This window comes from Phytophthora sojae (genome assembly GCF_000149755.1).
Source record: "Phytophthora sojae unplaced genomic scaffold PHYSOscaffold_8, whole genome shotgun sequence".
NCBI lineage: Eukaryota > Oomycota > Peronosporomycetes > Peronosporales > Peronosporaceae > Phytophthora > Phytophthora sojae.
The window spans coordinates 1,533,866-1,546,956 of record NW_009258122.1 but is presented as its reverse complement, the minus strand read 5'-3'; the positions used below and the strand labels follow the sequence as shown (position 1 = coordinate 1,546,956).

Genomic DNA, 13,091 nt, shown 5'->3' with positions numbered 1-13,091 from the left:
AGGTCTCAACTTGTCGACCAATGTCTCGATCGCCGTCTGGATCGCATCGAGATCTTGATCAAAAAGGTCGTTTGTATCAAAAGCGCCAGCTACGAAGCCGGCTTCCTTCAACAGCCTGAGCAGGTTCTTCACCGCCATCAGCTTGTTGTCCGTCACTCGGGGGGCTGAGATCGGGCCCTTCGGGTCGTCGATCTGCTCTGGCCGCACGATCACCATGACAGGATCGTGACGTAAGAAGTCTGGCAGTTCCTTCAAGTGACACTGTCGATCCAGGTCAGCCTCGGACCAGTCGAGCGCCGACGGTCTGGGATCTTTGTCGTCCAGGCCTGACGCTCTCAGCTTCTTCCGCACCATCTGGGCCTTGTCCACGATCGCGTCCAGGTAGTCCGGATCGAGCCTGATCGGTGAGTCAGCGAACGCGTATCGGTCCGATCCCGCCTTAGTTTATTTTATTAGTGAATCTCGGTTCACACAAGATCCACTGGGGTCCCCGAAGGGACCTGGGGAGGATGTTGAGGTTTGTCTTCTAGATCTGTCTCCAGATCGCCCTCGACTCCGTCGACAGAAGTCCTCCGATCACTCTGTCGATCCGCGGATCTCGTTTTGTTCAGCAGCGTCTTCGTCGATCCGATATCCGACGACGCCTCTTCCCCTGGTTCTTTCTTCACTTGCACATATTCTACGGACTCACGGTGAAATCCGGAGTCCCCAAGAGATCCGGGCACGCGCACCATTGTGGTGTAGCGGGATCGGACAAAATCTGGTTGAGGCCTGATCAAGCTTCCCACCAGCGCCCAGACACCGACCAACGGAGGGGTCCCCCAACGATCCGTGATCGGCTGAACTTGTTCTCGCCTTGTGTACCCGTCGGCGGGCTGGATCTGCTCTCTCGGGGCTCCGAAGATGCCGCACTTGGTGAAGATCGAATGTCTTGGCGTGACGCGGGGATAGTTTGTGGAGCAGCGCGGTAGTCTTCGCTCTGCGTCCGAGTATACGCTCCGATCGAGGGTTCTTCGCTGCGATCGGTCGGCCTGGAGTTGATCCAAGGCCTGTAGTTGCCTTTCCGGGTGTGTTCCTTCCTTTCAGTTGCTTGCCGCTTCCTATAGCGGGGTCGAGATTGATCGAGAGGAAAAACGATCGCCGGCCAAGTACTATCCAGTCGATCGAGGACTTGCGCACGAGAGAAAGATCACTAGAGCAGGTCAAGCTGGCCAATGTATTAATCCAGTCTTAACCGTACCGCTAGTTCACTACCCGAAGTGTCAACGCTTGCCGAGGCCAATGTAGTTCCTGGGACTTGGTGACTTGAGGGGACTTGTGGTCTTTGGTGCAAATTTTCTTTTTGAGAAGGAATCGCAGGGACTCGGCAGCCTTGGATCACGCGTGGGGCCAATCAGAACCCCCACGACGTACGCTGGTCGAGGCCAATATGTGCTTCCTCCCCACGTTTCTAGGCCACTTGCGTTCTACCGCGCAAATTCGCTTCTCATTTATGTTTAGCTGGTGTCTCTCTACCGCTACCATCTCATCTACCATCCTACAACTAAACAACTACTGGACTCTTGTCCTGCCTTCGTCCTCCATGTGCATCCCATCGTGGTCGACCCCCGATCCACGATCGGCCCCGATCGGCGATCGACTCCTGATCCACGATCGATCTCGATCGGCGATCGGCGATCAACTCTTGTGCCGGTTGCCGTGCGCAGCCGACCCATCACCTTCCGCCCTCGGCCGTCCTAGATCTGCGAGATCTGTCGTCGATAGGGGCATGGGTCGCCACGGTTCGAGCACGATCATCCACAATCCGGGTTGCCACATGTCCTGCCTTACGCGCCGGCGTCATCGGACCACTTAAGTACTCCCTCTGATCCGTAAATCCTCGCTGCCTATCTCTCGATCGCTGATCTCCCATACTTCCAGTCGATCGGTCCTGCCGCCTTTCTCGGAGAACAATTCTTATTCAGCACTTCTCCACACTTCACAGCACGCGGCAAGAAGTGTTTACACTTCTTGGGAGTCAACTTTCGATGTCGACTACGGACCATCCGCAGACGGACGGGCAGACCGAGCGCGTGAACCACGTCCTCGTAGACGTGCTTAAGACACTCGTTCCAACACTGGAGCGAGTGCGGAGTTCGCCATCAACAACTCAGTGCATGCCTCGACCGGGCATACGCCGTTCTACGTGAATACCATAAGGCACCCACGCCTCCCGAGTCTACTCGGAACGGTGGATCCTTCCTTAAGTGGGGGAGGATCTACGACTGCAACGCAGCAGCCGCAGAATGCCGCTGACACTTGCACAGTGTTAGCCGCGACTACGCGCAAGAAGAACACGAAGCACGCGTCTGTGCAGGGCGCAGACGCCGACAAGAGCAAGAAGAAGAAGAAGAACGGGTCTGTGCAGGGCACAGACACCGCGATGACGAACGCAGATGCCGGGCCTACTGATAGAAACGAGCTGAACGCGTTCAGCTCGGACGCAATCAACTTCGTGCAGCACAGACAAGCCGTCATTCAGTTTTTCCAAGACGCTATTGCAGCTTCTGTCGACCGACAGAAACTGAACGTAGGCAACGTTGGCAGGGGCAACACAAATTAATTCAAGAAGGGTTCATTGGTCTTGTTAGCTACACAAAACCTGCCTAAACATGCCGTTTCCGACTTCGGGGCGAGCAAGCTCGCTCCGCGCTTCATCGGGCCGTTCACAGTGTTATGGCAACGCTTATACGCTAGACATTCCATCTAGCATGCGCCTCCTTCCGACATTTTACGTCGGGCGGCTCTAGCCATACCGGCGGCACGATCCACCTAGCTCGGCTGGCCCGAAGCGGAAGCTCGATTCAGCTCCAGCGGTGAACGCGCTGGGTCAAACGCGCGACGCGACCCTCAACGTCGACGGAGATGTCCGACGTGGTCTACGAACCCTGAGCGACTTGAGCCCTCAGGATCGCAATCTCCTGCTTCAGAGCGGCGAACTCGCGGCTCTGATGCTGCTCCACTGCAGCGACCCGCTCCTCGAGAGTCGGCCGGCCAAGGTCAACCCCAGGTTGACCATACCCGGGGCATGTTCCCACCACCGCCGCCTCCGATCCGCGACGCCCACGGCTCAACACGCTGGATTGTTGAGCGTATTGTGAACCATAGTATCCCGAAAACGAACCGGCATCCGATTCGTTATCGTATTCGTTGGAGAGGGTTTCCGCTTCACCAAGATACATGGGAGCCGCGGGAAGTCCTGCGGCAGGCCGTTCCGGAAATGGTGAGGGCGTACGAAGCTCACCACGCACTACCGGCGCGAAGGTAGTGCGAGCACTGTAGTCACCTGCAGTGCCCGAAGTCCCACGATCGTCGCGTTCCTCGCGTGCCAGGAACTTGGTACGGAGATCCTTGAGACTCGCAGTTACGAATCGTCGTGTACCCGTTTAGGTCGCGGTCGCTCAAGCGCGCCGCACCCGGAAGACACAACGTGCACTGTTGGCCTTCGGGCACAGCGCATGGAATACCAGCGTCCACAGAGGATCCGTGGAGCTGCTCCAGCCTCCCGCGCGTCGAGAATGTCTCAAAGCGTTCACGGGCATGCTTAACCCGCTCGCGGTAAGCAGCCGGTTTCTTGTTGAAGTTCTCAACAAAAGCATTCCAACTTTGACAAAGTGCCTGCCACTCAGGCACTTTGCTGCGAGAAGAGGTCTTCTTGCTGGAGAAGTACCGGAGCTCGTGGAAGAGCCCGATGTAATAATCGCGCCTTTGATTCGTTAACGGATCAAAGTGCTGCTCCTCCGCCACAGCATCATCGTGGATGCCGCTGCATACGTACAGCGGGATTTCATTTGAAGGCACGGTGTTGCCCACACGGTCTGCGATCTCTGATGCAGACGGCATCCACGGATCGCGCGCTGCCTGAGCAGCGCGCGGAGAGCTTGAAGTCGCCACTTCACACGGGGAGCCTAAAGCCCCAGCAGCATAGAGAGTGGAGTGTCGCTCTCGCCGCGCGAACGTTTCGAACTCGAAGCGTCCGAGTCGTCTCCTTCACGAGGGCGTCTCGACCCGCATGCCGTATCGCTGTCGATAGAATCCTTGCGCTTGCTTGAAGAGGACTCGCCCTCTTCCATCTCCACGTCACCGTCCCCGTAGTCAACGGCGTCGTTGACTACAGAGGAACCTTCGAGGACAATCTCCGGCTGGGTTGTCCCCGCCGCAGCCTTAGCAGCAAGAGCGTCACGCTTTGCTTCATGACGCTCGAAGTACTCGGGGCCAGAGAGAGTCTCTGCCCCGTCGGAGGTCTTCCCCTCTGCTGCAGCGGCGGTCTTCTTCGGCGAGCTCATTGCGGAATGAGCTTGAGTTTTCTTTCTCCCAACGTGAAGAATTGATGAGTGGTCAATTTCCTGATTGACGTGCCGTGATTCGGCGCGTCTAACCTTGAGGGGGATGGTGTAACAGGGTTACACGCACAGTGGCTACAGTCACTTGTAACTCTAACAGACGTCGAGTCTGTTAGAGGTTCGAAAGACTTTCTCGACCTTGGTGTAGACACACCAAAGGCTACATACATTTACGATCACCACGACGGGTGGTCCATAGAGACTTAGGATTCCTATTGGCTGAAAGCAGCATCTCTTAGCCAATGAGCGATATGCATAGCATTGGAATTCTGCCAACCAGCCGTTGGCAGATTCCTAACTTAGAATATTGCATTTATAGGAAATCAGAAAGCATAAAACAAAAATAGCAGTTCTCATTTTAACCCAAAACATTAGTTGGATCGTTTATTTAGATTAATCAATACTCGGAGGCCCGAGTATAATTAACTCTAGTTTAAACTGAGCTACGCTTCTTCACACACGTGCGCACACGTGTAAGCTAAAGTAGTGAGCCAAAGTAGGCCCATTACATCTGTACCTATGTATGGCACTTCAATAAATTTTTAGCCAATCAAATTGTGCCTTGATACCGCAGAATCCATCTCACGTTTTCGCAAGTCTGCAATTTTTACAGTATGGTGCGATTTTTTCTGCGATACGGATGCAATAAATCTGCACAAGACTAATAACACTTTTAAAGTGTAAATTTAAAAAATGTTTGACTTCCACCAATTGTTTATCGTCGATAAACTATTGGTGTAAATTATCGAGCACACCGTATTTTGATACATGGCCTTAGCTGTCTAAAAGGCGTTGTCTAAAAACTACTTCAGTTGATTCAACTTCGAAGTCAAAGTTAATTTTGAAGTCGTTTGTTAGCGGGAGCATATCAAGCAGCTGATGCGATTAGAAATCTCTGCCCATAGCAAATACGGCGTCACTAAAGACGCGAGATCCTCCACCCCTGCGATATGCTGAAAATGTCGATTTTTTCCCTTGTGGTTTTATAAATACAAGAAAAAGGTCTTGGTCAGCTGCATGGTGATCTGGATATATGATAGCGATTCATTTCTGCCAGCCGTTATACCCGACCGTGAAGGAAAATGTTTATATCTGACCTCTGGTGTATCAATTTATAAAATATATATACTAGTATATGGGCCGCAGCTTTCGATCTGGAAACAATAGGTGTAGTCTAGAGCTAATTACACTTACTTCACACGTAGTATCTACAGTATCGAATATATGTCATGTAGTTGTTCAACCTCATGCAAACAGAGAAGTTGTGTGAAAACTGCCATTGAATCCGTATATTTTTTACCTCGTCATATTTTTCTGTCTTGTTACTAATAATGTTTGAATAACCGAAGGTTTGCTCGGTCTGTCTACGTTGTGCGTATGTTTAATAAAATGCATTCAGAAATTTTTATGTATGCGAAGGACGCGGTAACGCGCAGAGTCCACGCAGCACAGTTGTGAAAACTTTCACCTTCGCCACCTGAATGAAAACTTCGAAAGCTTTTGAGTGTCAACACTCCTCCGATAAACGCCGCAGCAAAAACAATGTGATGCATACCGCAGTGTTTGGAAAAAATCTCTTGCTCTATCCGCCGTACAATTTTTTTTCTTGCAATGCTCTACTGCGGACGGCGCCGCAATACCAATTCTCAATTGCAGAGACGCCAACGATTGCAATTTTAACTGCGACCGCAACACTTACTGCAATCTAGTATTGCCTGCTCAACGCATGCTGCTGTCTAGAGTGACGATTCCAAAATGAAGAATTTCTGTTATTCGGCAAACGGCAAGCTTATCCTCGATGATCTCTCCGTTGGCCTCTCCCAAATTAGCTATATTAAAGCCATTTTTAACCCGAGCATTTGCTTAGAAGCCCCAGCTCGGGTGGCAAAACCTTATTGCAATTCACGATTGCAGCACGACCGATACTGCAGTAGCCGATTGCAGCATGAGTAACGACTGCAGTAGGAACTGCAGTGTTGATTGCGTCTGCCAATCGCCGCCAATTCATTTTTTCCAAACACTGCCATACCGCAGTAACAAGGTCAGCTTCAAAAACCTTGTTCAGATGCTTCGTAGTCTTTCAATCAGTCGGTTCGGGAAAGCTGTCCAAGTGTCAGTCCGATGGCAAGTGTTTTCTCAGCAGATGTCTTCACTAAGTACGATTAGTTTCCGAAATTACGGTATTTTATCGCCAGCCATTTTCCAGCAAAGAAGAAGAAGTGCGCAATGCATTTTGACGGCGCGGACGAGGACTTCGAGCCGCGTAAAAGACGTCGCTGTCGCACGTCCAAGAAGAAGCGGCTGAGGTTGAAACAGCGCACGAGTCTCGAGCCGAACGAGCAGCAGCCCGAAAGGCACCAGAGCGAAAATAACCAGCAGCTCGCGGACAAGACGCGAGAACAGAGTGAAACCCAAGAAACGGAACCGTCTCAAGCTCCAGATACCCAAGAGAGCAAGCCACAAAGACAGCAAGAGCACCCTGAACCAGTTGAAGATAAACCTGAACACGAACATGGCGATGGCGATAACAATGACGATGACGATGGCGATGACGAGGAGATGACGGAGTACGAGCGCAAACGCCGCACTAATATTCTGCGCAACCAAGCGTGGATGCAACAACTTGGCTTCTCTGCTGCCAAGCTTGCCGTTCGCACGGCCATCGGCACTGAGGCTACAAAATCGACGACAAAGCGACCGAATACTACAGAGAGACAAACCCATCGAGCTGCCGAGCAGCCGCCGCAACCACTGCGAAAGTCCAAGCGAGTACGAAGAGCGACGGAAGTAATGAATGTGGCGCGGCAACCCACGCGGAGTTATCATCGCCAGAAAACGAACGTGGCATCAAAAAGATTTTTTTATCATGAGGAGAGCGAAAGTGAGCTGAGCAGTTATGAAGGTGACAGTACGGAGGAGGAGGACGGCGAAAGTACAGAAGAAGAGGAAATGGAGGAGGCTTCCGATGAGAGCGGTACGGAGGAAGACGAGATGGACGAGCCCACGCACGGGTCGGAGGAGGGTGACTCCCGTCCTGAAGAACATGCGCCATCGACTGAGCCGCCTACCGAGCCGCTGGTGGAACCGAAGGCGCAGCCCTTCAATGATCAACCCGCAGAACCGCAAGACGTGGACTCGCCCGATAACAAACCACGAGCTGAGGCAAATCAAGCTGAAACTAAACAGCCCTGGACCGGCAGTGCACTTCAGAACGGTGAGTCTCACAGCAGCAGCGCGAATCAAGCAAGCAAACGTGACATTCTCGATGATACAAAAAATAACTCGGCGTTGGGGGAATTGGCAGACGTTGAACGCAAACGCCGCGAAAACGTTTTGCGCAATCAGGCGTTCATGCAGCAGGTTGGTGTGTCTATTACCAAGCTTGCTGCTCATACATCAATCGGCGACGAGGCTGGAAAGGAGGCCAGGAGACAGGAGCTTGCAGCTAAGCGGGCGTTGAAAGCCGCTCAAAGGGCAAAGCTTTCGAGCCAGCCAGTACGCAAATCGCGGCGCCAAGCGGGGGAAGAGGCCATTCTCGGCCACCAGCCAGCATTGAACTACTCGTTGGAATTACTTTCGATGAGAACGAAAGGCAACAGCGCCGTTCACCTCATGGATGCCGTGGATAATGATGGTAAAACATTCTTGAAAAATGTGGCTAGCTCCTCCAAGATACCGAGCGCGTTCGAGATTGATTCAGTCGATGATGAGGTGGAGTATTCTTTGGCAAAAAATGATGCTGTCAAGGTCGTGCCATTTCGCACTACCTCTATGGCTTTCCTTCCGCGTGCAGACCGTATTTTCCTAGCGTGTGGGGACAAAGAGGGCCACATCGGGTTTTGGTCACCCTCTGAAAGAGTCAACGACACGACTGGTAGCAACACGCCGTCGCCTGCAGCGCTATGCCGGCCACACGGGTTTACTGTGAGCCAAATTGTCTTTCCCGACTTGTCGACGATGCTTTCTAGCAGCTTTCATGGCATTGTCCGCGAGTTTGATCTACACACCGCAGAATCCTTATTAGTATGTGATATCAATGCTGAAGCTGGAATCTCGTCGCTTATTACATCGAGCCCACAAGCCTTCTACGCCGGGTGTTCTGACGGCAAAATGCGGCTAGTCGATCGTCGCGCGCGGGGTATGCAGCGTTATGAGCTGCATGAAGGAAGCATCAACTCGCTGGACCGACATCCAACTCTCACCTAGTACGTACTGCGTTGTGAACTTGGTGCCGTGCAGTCAGCTAACCCGTGTTAATTTTGTGTGCACAGCTGCATTGCAACTGCATCGAGCGATCGCACCGTGTGCTTGTGGGATACGCGCAGACTCTCGTCGCACATGAGCATACCGCTGACCACGATCCCCCACGCAACCATCGTCGACTGTGCACACTTCTCTCCGCATGATGGTAACTGGCTGGTCTCCGTGACGGGTGAAGATTCGCACATCAACATGATCGACACGTCAATCCTCACGAAGCGCAACGAGTCCGATCCGTTGCCAATTCCGCTTCCAAGTCCGATTCGCATTTATCACAAAGGTTTCCCGTTCTACGATACAGGATACACGCGCGTAGCCTGGGATCCCAAGCGGAGGAACCGCTTTATAATCGGGTGTGTGGGGGCGCCGCCACGGATAAAAATATTTAGAGCGCATCGACCCGCTCGCGAACTGAGAAGCGCCACTTTCACGGGGAAGACCTTCGTCAACGTTTTCCACCCGTACGTGGACGTCATCGCGAGCGGCGGCGCCAGTGGGCGTATCTCGCTATGGCGTGGCAACGCAAAAGAAAAATAAATAAATAAAACAATGTGCTGGACAGTAACGAAATCAACTTCAGCAACTTCAAAAACCTTGTTCAAATGCTGCGTTGTTATCAGCTATCAGTCTTTTGACTTATTCAGTCAAGTGTCCTGTTTTCCCAGCAACTGTCCTCCCTAAGTACGAATATTTCCGAATTTACGGTAATTTATCGCCAGCCATTTCCCAGCGAAGAAGAAAAGTGCACAATGCATTCTGTTTCTGACGGCTACGAACATGAAGAGGAGGAGGAGACGACGGAGTATGAGCGTAGACGCCGTGCCAATATCTTACGCAACCAGGCGTATCTAGAGCAGGTCGGCTTCTCCAGCGCGAAGCTCGCCGTTCGCACAGCCATCTGCGATGAAGCTACAAAGGAGGCAGCGGAGGAAGTTAAACGACAGAAAACAGAAGAGAGACGAGCTGTGCGAGCTACCCAGCTTGCCGTTAAAGAGGACCAGCCAGTGCGGAAGTCGCGCAGAATACAAAGGGCGACGGAGGAACGGGAGATGGAGGAAACGAACAGGCGTGCGGCAAGGAGAGCTCAGCTGCAATCATTGCGGAGATTTGCGGACAATGCTCGCAGTAGGCGGCTTCGCCAGCGAAACTCGCGGAAGTTAGCCAGTATGCGACTTCAGGAGAAGAACCACAGCAGTGATGAAGACCAAGGCGAGGTGGTTGGCTTGATGAGTGACAGCAGCACGGAAGCAGGGGATATGAAGTCCTCGGAGGGTCCTAGTGTTACGAAGGTGAAAGCGTCAACGCACGAGCTGGGAGGAGATGACGCGCTCCTGGAGGCTCAAGCGCAACCGCTCGTAGAATCTAAGACCCAGTCTTGCAAGGATCCACCTGCAGACTCGCAACAAATGGAGATGCCCGACTTTGAACGCCAACGCCGCGCAAATATCTTGCGCAACCAGGCGTTCATGCAGCAGGTCGGTGTGTCTATCGCCAAGCTTGCCGCTCGTACGTCAATTGGTGACGAAGCTGGGAAGGAAGCAAAAAGACGAGAACTTGCAGCCAAGCGAGAGCTGATGGCAGCTCGCAAGAGAGAGCTTTCGAACCGACCAGTACGCAAATCGCGGCGAACGTCCCCAGGAAAAGTGGTTCTTGGTCACCCCAGTGCGTTCGACTACTCGCTGCAGTTGCTGTCAATGAGAGAGCATGAGCGTAACAGGAGCAAAGTTCACTATATGGATGTTATTGATGACGATGGGCAAGCATTTTTGAAAGAAATGGCCAGCAACCCCAAGAAGCCGAGTGGTTTGGAGATGAACTCGATCGATGCCGAGGTGGAATATTCGCTGGCAACAGACGATATGATCAAGGCGTTGCCGTTTCGGATGACCTCAATGGCTTTCCTCCCGCGAGCCGACCGTATCCTCGTTGCGTGTGGGGACAAAGTTGGACACGTATCGCTTTGTTCGCCCTCGGAAAGTGAGAATGCACTTTCATCCACGGTGTTCTGCCGACCGCACGCGTTTCCCGTCAGCGAGTTGATCTTCCCCAACTCGTCAACGTTGATTTCCAGCAGTGTTGAAGGCACTGTCCGTGAACTTGATCTGCACACTACAAAGTCATCGCTCTTATGCGATATTAAGGACGACACTGGAATTTCGTCACTAATTGCGTCGAGCAACCCGCAGTTCTACTACGCTGGTTGTATTAACGGCACAATGCGCCTCATCGATCGTCGCGCTGGAAGTCTGCATGGGTTGAGCTACGAGCTGCACGAAAGAAGAATCAACACGCTGGACCAGCATCCCAGCCTCGACTAGTAAGTTGTACTGTGCAGTATCTGTATTTTTTGGGGAGTAGTGCTCTAGCTAACCTCAGTGTTTTATGTGTGTGTAGCTGTTTGGTAACTGCATCGGGCGACCACACTGTGTGTCTCTGGGATAAGCGCAGAATCTCTTCGCACATGAGCGTACCGCTCGCGACGATCCCGCACGCAACCAGCGTTGACTGCGCCCACTTCTCCCCACGTGATGGCAACTGGCTCGTGACGGTGACAAACCACGAGTCGCACCTGAACATGTTCGACACGTCGGTCCTCACGAACCACAAGCAGTCCGATCCACTGCCGATCCCGATTCCGACTCCAGCCCGAGCTTACCACAAAGGTTTCTCCGAGCAAGACGCGACGTATATGCACGCCGCCTGGGACCCCAAGAAGACGGATCGGTTCGTGATTGGGTGCGTTGGCTCCCCTTCGAGTATCAAGATCTTCAGTGCCCACCGGCCCTCTCGTGAGCTCACAAGCGCCAACTTGACTGTATCGCACCCCGTCAACATTTTCCACCCGTATTTGGACCTCATCGCGAGCGGCAGCATGTGCGGGCGTATCTCGCTATGGCGTGGCAACGCAAAAGCAAAATAAATCCACTTGATACATTGCACTTGTGCGATGAGAGTGAAGTGAAGTGAAGTTCAGATGGTAAGCTTTGCTGTCTTGTGTTTCCAATCAATCGCAGCAAAAAGTACGAACCTACGTAACGGCATACTTAACAGCAGCTCCTCCCCACACAACCTCTGTTTGAGACAACCTCCTAACCACCATATTTTAACTTCCGGCGGGTAATTTACGAACTCGGTAACCGTTGGCGCCAACAGCTCAGTCAAGTCAAGAGCTCACTTATCGCCGACGTGTCGTTCCTCTCCATGCGCCGCACTCGCTCCAGCGCGTTGGCCGAGGCCGTGGCGCCCCCGCAGCGTCTCCGCTCTCTGCGCTCGTCCTCCCGGAACCCGCCGCTGTCCCCTCCCCCGGTCGCGTCACTGCGTCGGTCCCTTCGCTCCAGCGCAGTGACCGTCAAACTGGAACCGAAAATTCAGGAACCGAAGCAAGAAAAACAAGAAATTCAAAGTGACATTAAAGTTAAAGAAGAAGAAGAGGACGATAAAGAAGAAGATGGAGAAGGAGAAGAAGAAGATGATGATGAAGACAGTGAAGAGCAGGACTCGGGCCTCACCGAGTACGAACGCAAGCGTCGCGAGAATATCCAGCGCAACTTGGCCTTCATGCAGCAGATGGGGGTCTCCACGGCCAAAATCGCCGCCAGGACGGCTGTAGGCGACGATCCCGCTCAGGAGAAGAAGAAGCAGCAGCTGGCCATTAAGAGGGCCCTCCAGGCTGCCAGAAGAGCCGAGCTCTTGGCCCAACCAGTTCGCAAGTCGAGACGTCTGGAGGGCAAGAAGGTTGAGGTGGAGCCCATTGAGCGTATCGACCTGTATGAGATGGGGGACAAGCTGCCAGCTCATCGGCAGCCAAGAGGCAGCCATCTGCACGTGATGGACGCGGTGGATGGAGAGAGCAAGGCGTTCCTGGGAGGCATCACGGCGGACCTGGAAGAGGACGAGGAGCTGGAGGAAGACACCATCTTGGACGACGACGACGGAGTGGAGTATACTCTGGCAGATGACGACATCACCAAGGCCGTGCAGGAGAGGATCTACTCTGTTGCCTTCCTGCCTCGGGCGGACCGCGTGGTCGTGGCCTGTGGAGACAAAATGGGTCACGTGGCACTCTGGACGCCTCCGAACGAGTCGAGTATGAAGCAGGAGAGCTTGGCGGCCCCGCTGGCGATCTACAGACCGCACTACACCCCCGTGAGTCAGCTCATCTTCCCTGACTCGTCAAAGCTGGTATCGAGCAGTTTCGACGGAACTGTACGCGAGTTCGACCTCCGAGCGGCCGAGTCGTCGGTCGTGTACGATACCAGTGACAATGCAGGGATCTCGTCGCTCGTTGCTGCGGGCACTGCGCAGTGCTATTACGCGAGCTGCGACGACGGAACGGTTCGACTGATTGACCGCCGCGCGCGAAAGGTGCAAACATCCGTGTATGAACTGCACGAGAAGAAGATCAACACTGTGTCCCAACACCCGAGCCTCGACTTGTAAGTTTTCGCT

The 13,091-nt window shown here is 53.2% G+C and overlaps 3 protein-coding genes across 3 annotated transcripts; 1 reads left to right on the top strand and 2 right to left on the bottom strand.

Annotated features, from left to right (window-relative positions):
• Positions 1-18: 18 nt before the first annotated feature.
• On the bottom strand, positions 19-734 carry PHYSODRAFT_337607 (hypothetical protein; the record flags this gene model as incomplete). Its single annotated transcript, XM_009535284.1, has 2 exons — positions 19-397; positions 472-734. Coding segments are annotated over 2 exons (642 nt in total), but the record flags the coding sequence as incomplete, so codon positions are not given.
• A 2,184-nt stretch (positions 735-2,918) lies between these two features.
• Positions 2,919-4,325, bottom strand: PHYSODRAFT_337605 (hypothetical protein; the record flags this gene model as incomplete). Its single annotated transcript, XM_009535283.1, has 3 exons — positions 2,919-3,396; positions 3,422-3,947; positions 4,007-4,325. 3 exons carry the CDS (start codon positions 4,323-4,325, stop codon positions 2,919-2,921), a joined length of 1,323 nt encoding a protein of 440 aa, XP_009533578.1.
• A 3,408-nt stretch (positions 4,326-7,733) lies between these two features.
• On the top strand, positions 7,734-13,082 carry PHYSODRAFT_520436 (hypothetical protein; the record flags this gene model as incomplete). The annotated part of the gene is made up of 3 exons (XM_009535282.1): positions 7,734-8,123; positions 8,654-8,684; positions 12,091-13,082. 3 exons carry the CDS (start codon positions 7,734-7,736, stop codon positions 13,080-13,082), a joined length of 1,413 nt encoding a protein of 470 aa, XP_009533577.1.
• Positions 13,083-13,091: the final 9 nt, after the last annotated feature.